Genomic DNA, 10,892 nt, shown 5'->3' on the forward strand with positions numbered 1-10,892 from the left:
CTCTGCCACTTGTCTGCTGTGTGACCTTGGGCAAGTCGCTTCACTTCTCGGTGCCTCAGTTCCCTCATCTGTAAAAGGGGGATGAAGACTGCGAGCCCTTACGTGGGACTACCCGATTCCCCTGTGTCTACCCCAGCGCTTAGAACAGTGCTCTGCACATCGTAAGCGCTTAACAAATACCAACATTCTAATTATTACAGGGTCATCAGATCCACACGAGGCTCCCAGCCCCATTTTCCAGATGAGGCCACTGAGGCCCAGGGAAGTGAAGTGACTCGCCCACCAGTCACCCAGCTGACAGGGGGCAGAGGCCGGGATTCGAACCCATGACCTCTGGCTCCCAAGGCCGGGCTCTTCCCACCGAGCCGCGCTGCTTCATGGCTCGGGGAGGCAGAAGGCGGGGCAGGAGGAGGGAAGGGGCCGCTCTGGGCCGTAGGACTACATTTCCCAGCAGGCCCAGCGGCGCTCGCCCTGGGCGCCCCTGGGGCCCGCCGCGGTGCATTCTGGGACTTGTAGTCCGCTCGACCGCGCATCTCGGGCCTCGACGCGTCCCGTCCCCCGTCCCCCCCCGCCCAGCCGGCCCGGTCGGCCGGATGAAATCGTCCGGCCCGCCCTGGGCGGCCGGATCCCGGCGGGCCCGGGCTCCCTCGGCGGCCGGTGGGTCGCGGGGTGGCCGAGAGGCGCCGGTCCTGACGTCATCGGAGCGCGACGGCGGGCGGGCGGGCGGGCGGCCGGCGCCATCTTCGAACCGGGACTTCCGGCGGCCGGGGCTCGGCGGCGGTGAGTGTGGAGCCGCGGAATCCGCGCGCGACCCGACCGCGACAACACCCCCGCGCCCCCCGCCCCTCGTCTCCCCCCATTCCAGCCCAGGCCCGTCGAGGGGCGTGGGGGTCGGCCGCGCAGCTCCGTGCGTCTGGCCGGTCCGCCTCACGCCCTGGCGACGTGTCGGCCCCGGGGGAGGCGGCGGCGGCGGCGGCGGCGGCGTCCCTCCCTCCCTCCCTCCCTCCCTCCCGGCCCGGGCCAGGCGGCGGACTCGTCGGCAGGACCGGCCCCGCCGAAACCCGTCTGCCCGCGGCGGCCCCAGGCGCATGCGCCTTGGCGCCGCCCTTGCCGCCCTCCCGCCCCAAGTTACCCGGATGAAAGCTGGTCGCCTCAGCCCCGGCGCCGCCATCGGCCCCCCTCGTCCTCCCCAGCCCGGCGCCGCCTGCCAAGCGCTCACGACGTGCCGAGCGCCCTTCTAAGCGCCGGGCCGGGTGCCAGTCTCCATTGTGCGGATGAGGGAAACCGAGGCCCGATGAAGCGACTGGCCCCAAAGGCGCCCAGCCGACGGGGGACGGGATTCGAACCCACGACCTCCGACTCCCAAGCCCGGGAGGCGGTCCCTTGTCCCACGTGGGGCTCGCAGGCGCAATCCCCCTCTTACAGATGAGGGGACTGAGGCCATTCCCCCTCTTACAGATGAGGGGACTGAGGCCCATCCCCATTTTACAGATGAGGGGACTGAGGCCCATCCCATTTTACAGATGAGGGGACTGAGGCCCATCCCCATTTTACAGATGAGGGGACTGAGGCCCATCCCATTTTGCAGATGAGGCGACTGAGGCCAATCCCCCTTTGACAGATGAGGCGACTGAGGCCAGTCCCCTTTTTACAGATGAGACGACTGAGGCCAGTCCCCCTCTTACAGATGATGCGACTGAGGCCAGTCCCCTTTTTACAGAGGAGACGACTGAGGCCAGTCCCCCTTTGACAGATGAGGTGACTCAGGCCAATCCCCCTTTTAATAATAATAATAATGTTGGTATTTGTTAAGCGCTTACTATGTGCCGAGCACTGTTCTAAGCGCTGGGGTAGACACAGGGGAATCAGGTTGTCCCACGTAGGGCTCACAGTCTTAATCCCCATTTTACAGATGAGGTAACTGAGGCACCGAGAAGTTAAGTGACTTGCCCAAAGTCACACAGCTGAGAAGTGGCTGAGCCGGGATTTGAACCCATGACCTCTGACTCCAAAGCCCGTGCTCTTACCACTGAGCCACGCTGCTTCTTTACAGATGAGGCGACTGAGGGCAGTCCCCCTTTTAAAGATGAGGGGACTGAGGCCAGTCCCCCTTTTACAGATGAGGCGACTGAGGCCAATACCCATTTTACAGATGAGGGAGGCCCAGAGAAGCAAAGTGGCTCACCTCGGGTCACACAGCAGCCAGGTGGCAGGGCTGGGATCGGAACCCACGACCTCCTGCCGCCCATTCATTCATTCAGTCGTATTTATTGAGCGCTTACAAGATGCAGAGCCAGGGTCCAGCTCACTACACCATGGTGCTTCGTGGTGGGTTTGGGCCTGTGACGGTGCCATCGCGGAGCTCGGAGGATGGGCCGGGGGGAGGGGGTCAGTGGGGTCAAGTTAAGAGGTGGCCCGGAGCCTTCTGACCCCTCTCTTTCTGTGCAGGAGCAGTCCCGGGGGAGCCGCTGCCGATGGAGGCCCGCGGGGTCGGCTTTTCTGCGGTGGCGGGGGCCGACCCCGTGGGGGGGACCGTGGCGGAGGCCCCTCCCGGGGGGCAGCCGGACCAGTTGTCCTCCGCCCGTCTGGCCGAGACCCGTGACGACGGTTCCCCGGAGCCGCCCCCTCCTGCCCTCGAGGATCTTCCCGCCAAACGAGGCTGCCCAGCCTCCCCCGCAGAGCCCAGGAGCTTCTCCGACCCACCACCGCCCGGTACATACTGAAGCCTCTCTCCCCCGGCACGACAAACTGACGTGGAGGGGCTAAAGCTAGCGGGGAGCAAAGAGTCTGAACCTCGGCCTGGAGCCCTTCTCTCTTCCACATGCCGGGGAGGACTCGCCCCTTCCTCGCCGGGGGGGGGGGGGGGGGGGAGAAGGGCTCCAAGCCCCGGCTCAGTCCTGCTGACCAGCACCTCCCACCCCCTGTTCTCTACAGATGCTCCTCTGGAGCTGCCCGGGGCCTCCCGGATCAGGGCCCCGAAGACCGGCCGGAGGAGAGGTGTTCGGGGCCGGAGAGGTTCGCAGAGGGGAGGGATGAGGGCCAAGAGCGGCCGCCCACCTGCCCCTCTTGGGGTCAGTTCCCTGCCTCTTCCCGACGACCCCTCCGGCACTCCCCCGGTCCGGGTCCCGAAGAAGCGGGGCCGCAAGTCCAAGGCCGAGCTGTTGCTGATGAAGTTGTCCCAGGGTCTGGAGCAGCCAGAGCCCCCGCCCCCCAGCAGCGGCCCCGAGGACCCGGAGACCCCCGCTGGGACTCGGCCACGCCGGCGGGCTGCTCGAGTGTGAGTGTGGCGGGGATGACGGGGCACCGCCTCATTGCCGGGGGTGGGAGGGAGATCCGCCTGGGGTGGGAGGTCTCTCGCCGGGAAAGGGGCCGAGGCCTGCGTGGGGAGCCCGAGGGGGAGGGGGAATGCCTGGGTCTCGTTTTCCTGCCCTCAGACCTCTGTTCCCCAGGGACCGGAGCAATCCCCTTATCTCCTCTTGCAGCCTCCTTATCTCCCTCAGTCTCCTCAAGATGATGGTGCTTCCAGCTCCTCCCCAGGATATTCACGGCAAGCTCATCAGATATGCTCCTCCCCCTCCCCCGGTTGCATCTCTGATCCTAACCCCCTCCCTCTCTGGAGGTGTCTGAAATCGTGCCTACCGACTCTATTGTGCTGTGCTCTCCCAAGCGCTCTGCACACTGGAAGCGCTCAGTCAATACCATCGGTCGGCTGATGGATTAACTCATCCCACAGGGCATTGCTGTATCTTCAAGAGCTAGCCGAAGAGCTGACCTCAGCGCTCCCTCCCCATGCTTCTTACCCAGAGAGCTCCGAGCTGAGCGACCACCCCAAGCGGGGCCGGGGCCGGGGCCGGCGGGGGGAGGAGGAGGAGGAGGAGGAAGAGGAGGACGACACGACCCGAGATGCGGACTTTGTGGTTCAAGCTGAAGCGGAGGACGGGGAGGAGAGCGAGCCCCTGAGCGAGGGCTCGTCCGACTCGGAACCCGCAGCGTTTCGAGGGGGTGGCGTCCGGTCCTCTAGCTCGGGGGTGAGCTGAAGGGAAGACCCCGGAGAGAGGCACGGGGAGGGAAGGCGCGGGAAGGCAGCCTGGGGGCTACCCAGGGCCCAAAGTGGGTAGCCTGAGGGAAGCCCAAGGAAGAATGAAAAGGGTAACTAAAAAAGCTAGGGAGGAGTGGGAGCAGCTGAAGAAAATTCATTCTGTTGTGTTTCTTGAGCGCTTATTGTGTGCGGAGCACTGTACTAAGCGCTTTGGAGGGCACAGAATAACAATATATCCAGAAGTCACTGGAGCACTGGAAGGACCATGGGGAGGACTGTTGGGAAGATGGTGAGGGGCAATAGGGCGGGTGACTGCTGGGGGCAGGATTTGGGGGTGCTGGGTTCCTTCAGGAAGTCTTTCCTCCCACCGACCGCTGTCTTCCTGCCCCGCACCCTCAGAAGCCGAGACTTCAGTGCCGGGGAATCGCTCCCAATGGGCTTCCCAACTACATCATGGCTCCTGTGTGGAAGAGCCTCAACCTCACAAAGAACCTGTGAGTCCCAGGGGTGGGGAGAGCGGCCAGCTGGCCTGGGAGGGGAGAGCAGAGAGGGGAAGGTGGGGGAGTCACCAGGGGAGACGGGATCGGGAGGCGATCGGTGACGGGCAAAGAGGGATAAGAAAGCCAGACGTGATACTCATCGGCCCTGGGCCCTAATGAGGGCTTTCAGGGACCGAGGATGGCAGCACCTTTACCTTCGTCGTTTTGAAAACCCGGACGATTGGAATTTGTCACCCGTCGGACTTTAGGGTTTGATGTTGGTGAATTGCCGGTCCCCTGGAGTCACGAGGGCAAGGGCCCCTGGTAACCGCTTCCCTGTTCTCTGCAGCCGGGAGCAGCTCCACTCCCACTGGGAATTTCCCGAGTGGATTCCCTCAGCATCCAAGTGGCACCTGCTGACAGACACGTAAGCCCAGCCAGAGTCCCAGCTGGGGTCAAGGCGGTCGGGGCGGAAGGAAAGTCGGTTGCGGGGGGATCGGGAGGGGTGAGGAAAGACCCAAAGATCAATGCCCCCTCTGCTCCTCATCCAGGGAAGCAGCACCCTATCTTCCCAGGGAGCTGAAGTCTCCGCTTTTCTCAGTGCAACGAGAAGGGCTCCCGGAGGATGAAGCCCTCTACAGGATCAACAGGTAGGAATGGCCGCCGTCCTGCAAGGCTCCTCCAGGACCCTAGAGAACCCCAAGGGCAATGGGGAAAAGCTGGACTCACCTGAAGGAATACGGGAGCCCCGGGGGTGGGGTACGGACAACATTGGACTTCCCTCGATCCCAACCACGGGCCTACTGGAAACTGATCGCCCTTCCACAGACCGGGACTGTTTCTGGCCAAACCCCCGAGGATGAGGTGGGAAATGCCCGGCACGGGTTCCTCCGGGAGACTCCTCCTCTCCTAGGCCAGGTGAACAGGTCGGTTCTGGGCCATCCCAGATGTTCAGTTTGGAGGAACTAGGAGGCCGGTGGCCCAGACTAAACCGTGCCAGGCTCTCCCGCCTCTCTGAGGCCATAGCTCGCCAGCAGCCCTGCAAGGAGGAGGAGGAGGGATCCTAGACCCAGATGGTCCAGACTGCCCTGAGGGATAAAGCAGCTGGACTAGCTCTCTGGTGTTTCCAGCCCCAACTACCCTCCTGCCCTGGGCTCTGGTCCCGACTCCACTGGCTCATTGCCAGCATCTTCTGTCCTGATGCTGCCTCCTCCCCCCTTCCCCGCAAATCCGAAGCTTCTCCTCCATCTCCCCCAGGTTCGGCTCGTTGACGCCCCACGGGGAGCGCTGGGATGTGTCGTTCTTCACCGGCGGGCCCCTGTGGGCTCTGGAGTGGTGCCCGGTCCCTGAGGGGGCCAGCGCCCTCCAGTACGTGGCTCTGTTCTGCAGCCCGGACATGGACGAGACGCACGCGATCAGCCGACCGCACGGAGGCCCCGGGCTCCTGCAGCTCTGGGGGCTGGGGGCCCTGCAGCAGGACAGCTGGTGGGTGAGAGGGAGGCTGCCGACAGACACGGGGAGAAGCTGGGAAAATGCCACGGGATCCTGGAACTTGGGTGCTCCCCTCCCGGGAGCACTGACCCCGACCCACTCCTCTCACCTCTTTTTCCCTCCCAGCACAGGCAGTAAGGCTTACCTGGCCTACGGCATCGCTTGTGACCACGGCTGTATCTGGGATCTCAAGTTCTGCCCCAGTGGAGCCTGGGAGCTGCCCACCACTTCCCGCAAGGTGCTCCCAGATGAAATCCGGGGTGAAATCCCCGGGGGGGGCTCGGGAAAAGCAAGGCGGCCTCGGGGCGGGGCTGCCGGGGCAAGGGGGAGTCCAAGCGTCTGTCCGTTCCCCCGGGCACCACTTGACCGATTTCTCCCCGGCCTGCAGGCTCCTCTCCTGCCACGGCTGGGGCTCTTGGCTCTTGCCTGTTCCGATGGGAAAGTGCTCCTGTTGAGCCTGCCTCACCCCGAAGCACTGCTAGCCCGGCGACCCCCAGGTACAACTGGGAACAGCCTGGAGCCCGCTCATATCGGGGCTTCTTTCGGGACCCAGGGTCGTGGCCAGGTCAGCTCGTGGGAGCAGTAAGGTGTATATTAAGCACCTACTCTGGACCGAGCACCGTTCTGAGGACCGGAAAGAGAAACCAGCCCCGGGCGGGGGGCAGGGCATGGTTAGACACCGTCACACAGTTTAAAAAGGCACACTTTGGAGAAAATTGATGCAGCTCCTTCATCTCGTTCCATCGGTGTTCACGTTGGGTCCCATTGCACACATTAGTTCATCCCACTACGAGGTCCAACTCACCCTTTCCACCGCACTCCGTTTCTGTGTAATGGTTTCTCTCCCCTCCTCCTCCCCACTTCATCAGTTAAGCTGCCGTGAGAAGAGCTATGAGGGTGGCTGCTGGTGGCTGGAATTCTGCTTTCTTATCTCCTCTCTTCCTGCTGTTCCCCTCCCCCTTGCTTCCCACCTTTGCCCCACTGCTTCCGACAGTAGGGGAGAGACCCTCTTGCGGGAGGCAGCGGGGAACAGGAGCGTTGCCTAGCTGGACAGCTGCCGGGGGAGATAAGGGGTATTCGGGTCCCTTGGGAGAAGGCTGAGTTAATGAGGGCAGACGCCAGGGAGGACCAAATCTTCCTCCTCGTATCTCCTCATCTCTCCAATTTCCCTGTCCCTTTTTTTTGCAGATGCATCAAAGCACGCCATCTATAAGGTAAGTGCCGAACCCTTTCTTTCCCCTCTGTCCCGTAAATATGTACCCTCCCTCCCTGAATTTCGCCCTGCCCTGGCCTGTCTTTTCTCAAGCAGCCATCCCCGATCACCTACACCTGCCTTTCTCTCTCACACACCCACGCACTCCCTTCGCTACAGGTTCAGTGTGTGGCCCATCTACAGGTGGGCTCAGTGCAAGCCGGGGGCCCCTCCGAGTGTGGCCAGTGTTTTAGTCTTGCCTGGATGCCATCCCAGCCCCATCAGCACCTGGCAGCGGGATTCTACGATGGTGAGAGGGAGGGGAGGCGAAGAGCAGCCGGGCTGGAGGCTGGGGAAGGAGACCGGGATCGAATTGGCCGGGGTATCGAACCGGATCGGATAGCAGTCCCGGGGCAGGGGAGAGGAGGGGGTCCTCTTTTGCAGCGTCCGAGGTGGAGGAGGTGGAGAGTTGCGGGAACCCTCCCCCGCTACTCGTTGCCAACCCCAGCTCTGGCCGGGGTCCACCTCTGCCCGTCGCCTAGGTACGGTGGCAATCTGGAACCTGCCCACCACGTCCCTGCTGCAGCGAGTGCGCCTCCCCGACGGCTCCCTCAAACTCTACCCGTTCCGCTGCCTCCCGGCCCACGACCAGGCGGTGCGCTGTCTGCAGTGGTGCAAGGCCAACAGGTGCCCGGGGAGGCTCGGCGGGGCAGCCGGGGTGGGAAGGAGGCGGGGCGGAACCATCCTCTCTAACTACTTGCCCCGGTGTCCTTTCACAGCAACTTCCTGGTCTCCGCCGGGAGTGACCGGAAAATCAAGTTCTGGGACCTTCGCCGGCCCTACGAGCCAGTCAACAGCATCAAACGCTTCTTGAGCACAGAACTGTCGTGGCTGCTTCCGTACAGCGGGGTCACCGTGGCCCAAGACAACTGCTACGCCTCGTACGGCGGGGGGAAGAGGGAGGGCGGGGACGGGCGGGGCTGGATCGCTGGGATGGAACCGGGGGTAGAGGGCCGGGTGCCCCCCTCTTTCTGGAAGGTCAGCACTGACCCCAGTCTCTATCGCAGCTATGGGCTCTGTGGAATCCACTACATTGATGCCGGCTTCCTTGGCTTCAAGGCTTATTTCACTGCCCCCCGGAAGGGCACCGTCTGGGTGAGTAGAGACCCCGCTTCACTCTATCTGGTGCCAGGGCTGCCATCTGGGGGAACCCTGCTCCCAAGGGGTTGCGGGCGGCAGGGGAGGAAGGGAAGGAGGTGGGGACTCGGGAACTGTGAGCCCGAACAAAGGCGGGAGCGTCAGTCAGTCAGTGGTATTTACTGAACCCTTGCTGTGGGCAGAACACTGTACTAAGCGCTTGGGAGAGTACCGTACAACAGAATTGGTAGACACGTTCCCTGCCCACAGGGAGCTTCGAAGGGGAGATGGGTATTAATATAAACCAACTATGGGTACGGACATAAGTGCTGTGGGGCTTACACCAGGCGCTCAATCAGTCGTACTTATTGAGCGCTTTCTGTGTGCAGAGCACTGTTCTAAGCGCTTGGGCGAATACAATATAACAGAGTTGGTCGACGCATTGCATTCCCACAACGGACTCCCGGTCTGGAGGGTACGGATCCAAGCGCGTAGATGACACGGAAGGGAGAGGGAGTCGGGGGAAGGAGGGCTTCGTCGGGGAAGGTCCTAAGGAGCCCCGTGCCTCCCCCGCCCCCCGCAGAGCCTGTCCGGGTCGGATTGGCTGGGGGCCGTGGCCGCCGGTGACATGTCGGGGGAGCTCATCGCCGCCGTGCTACCGGACATGGCCGTGAATCCTCTCAACATCAAGCGTCCGGCCGAGCGCAGATTCGTACGTATCCCGGGAGAGTCCTCCGCCCGGGACTCCTAGCCCACCTTCTGTCGCCTCCGGGCCCTCTCCCGGGACCGGTTGAGCCGGTCCTTACCCCGGGCTAGCTGCGGAGCGGGTGACGGCCCCCAGCCCGGTTCTCGTCGGACGGGGATCCCGCTGCCCGTCCGTGCCGCCCCCCGCCCTCCGGCATTCTGCTCCCATATCGCTGCCCCTCCTGCCCAAACTCCAGGAGCTGCCTCTCGGCCTTCGCTCCTCCCACCGGGTTTTAGCCAGATCCCAACCGGGAGGTGGGCGGGCCGGGATTCCCCCCTCAGCTCTCTGTCTTGTCCCCCCACAGCCCGTCTATAAAGCAGACCTGCTGCCCTGCGGGGGGTGCCCGGGGGACCAGGCCCCCCCGGACAATCCCGGGCCGTCCCGGGCCAGGACCTACGCCGAGGCCACGACCCAACACTACTTACTCTTCAGGGACACGGACCTAGTGAGTGCCGGGGAGGGGAAAGAGGAGAGGGAGGGGATCTGGGGGGTGGGGGGCTCTGGGGGAGAGGGCGGAATGAAGCTCAAAGCCTCCCCCCCGCCTCCCCCCGGTGGTCCCTCCCTCCTCCCCTCGCCCGTGCCCACCCCTCCAGCGAGGCTTCCATGATCTGCTCCAGCGGGAGCCGATGTTACGCATGCAGGAGGGGGAGGGGCACTCTCAACTCTGCCTGGACCGGCTGCAGCTGGAGGCAGTTCACAAGGTGAGATCCCACCCCCCCTCGTCTTCCTCATCCTCCTCTTCACCCCCACACCCCCATCCCGGTCATCTTGCTCACCCTCCCCGATCCCTCCCTGCTCCCCCCGCCCCTCCTCCCTCCACTGCCATCGCTCCCCCGCCCCAGGCCCGGGGACGGGACGCAGCCAATGAGCCGGAAAATGAGAAAGTGTCAGAGCCAAGCTGAGCGTGGAAATGAGCTGGGCCCCACCTCGTCCCCTGGGGTGGAGAGCGGCCAGGGCGGCCACTGTGGCGGCGACGGCTTGGCCTCCCTGCGGGCTTCTCGGACCTCACCCCGGCCTCCGGCCGCTCCCTCTGCCCTCTCAGGTGCGCTTCAGCCCCAACCTGGCCTCGCACTGCTGGCTGGTGTCCGGGGGCCAGTCGGGGCTGGTGCGGGCGCACTGTATCCGGGGCCTCACCTGCTCCCTCGGTCGCCGCCTACAGCTGGAGAGCCAGGCCCACTTCAGCGCCATGTTCCCGTCCTCCTCCTCCTCCTCGCCCGAAGGGCCCAACGTCCCCGCGACTGTCCACCGCCTGCTCCCCAACCCGTAACCCTGACGGACTTGGGCCCACCCGGGCCCTAATAGGACTCCCTCTGGCCTCGCGGCCACCGTGCCACCCCTGGCACCCGCCGACCGACCCCTCCCGGGCCGCCGCCGCTCGTCCACCTACTTGTGCTGCTCCTCTGAGGCCGCGGCCCCCGCAGGCTGGGGGGCTCGGGCCGGAGACCCTCACTCTTGTCGCTGTAGAGCTGGACCCGGGGCGACTCACTCGTCTCTCCTTCCCTCTCTCCCTCCCTTGGATTTTGCTCACATTGAGCACGTTTAGATCTGGATGGGCTGAGTAAAGGTGCTATGTGTTTTTTGAGGCTGAGTCTGTGTGTGCCCCCCCGAGGGCTGAAGGTTCGAGGGCAGAGTTCCTCCCCGAAAGCTTCCAGCCCGGCCCCCGCTGTCCCTCCCCCCTCAAGAAACCAGCACACGGGCGGCGGGGCGGCATACCGTCCCGGACGATGGTTCGGTGGTTTTTATCGAGCGCTCGCCGGTGCAGAGCCACTGTACCGAGCGCTAAGGAGAGTTAACGGTGCGACGGAGTCG

General features: G+C 64.1%; 1 protein-coding gene across 3 annotated transcripts; it reads left to right on the plus strand.

Annotated features, from left to right (window-relative positions):
• The first annotated feature begins 2,220 nt into the window (after positions 1-2,220).
• On the plus strand, positions 2,221-10,665 carry GTF3C2 (general transcription factor IIIC subunit 2). Of its 3 annotated transcripts, none has more exons than XM_029072340.2 (18): positions 2,221-2,712; positions 2,935-3,277; positions 3,734-4,028; positions 4,439-4,533; positions 4,868-4,945; positions 5,070-5,168; positions 5,776-6,003; positions 6,136-6,247; positions 6,398-6,506; positions 7,198-7,223; positions 7,382-7,511; positions 7,744-7,888; positions 7,981-8,142; positions 8,269-8,356; positions 8,922-9,050; positions 9,388-9,528; positions 9,677-9,784; positions 10,126-10,665. In XM_029072340.2, the coding sequence occupies exons 1-18, from the start codon at positions 2,475-2,477 to the stop codon at positions 10,348-10,350; spliced, it is 2,751 nt and encodes a 916-aa protein (XP_028928173.1). In that variant the 5' UTR covers positions 2,221-2,474; the 3' UTR covers positions 10,351-10,665. The 3 variants fall into 3 exon arrangements, with proteins under 3 accessions (XP_028928173.1, XP_028928174.1, XP_039769034.1); XM_029072341.2 differs by having other exon boundaries at positions 9,701-9,784; XM_039913100.1 differs by having other exon boundaries at positions 5,908-6,003.
• The last annotated feature ends 227 nt before the right edge of the window (positions 10,666-10,892 follow it).

Source organism: Ornithorhynchus anatinus, chromosome 9, assembly GCF_004115215.2.
Source record: "Ornithorhynchus anatinus isolate Pmale09 chromosome 9, mOrnAna1.pri.v4, whole genome shotgun sequence".
Lineage (NCBI taxonomy): Eukaryota > Metazoa > Chordata > Mammalia > Monotremata > Ornithorhynchidae > Ornithorhynchus > Ornithorhynchus anatinus.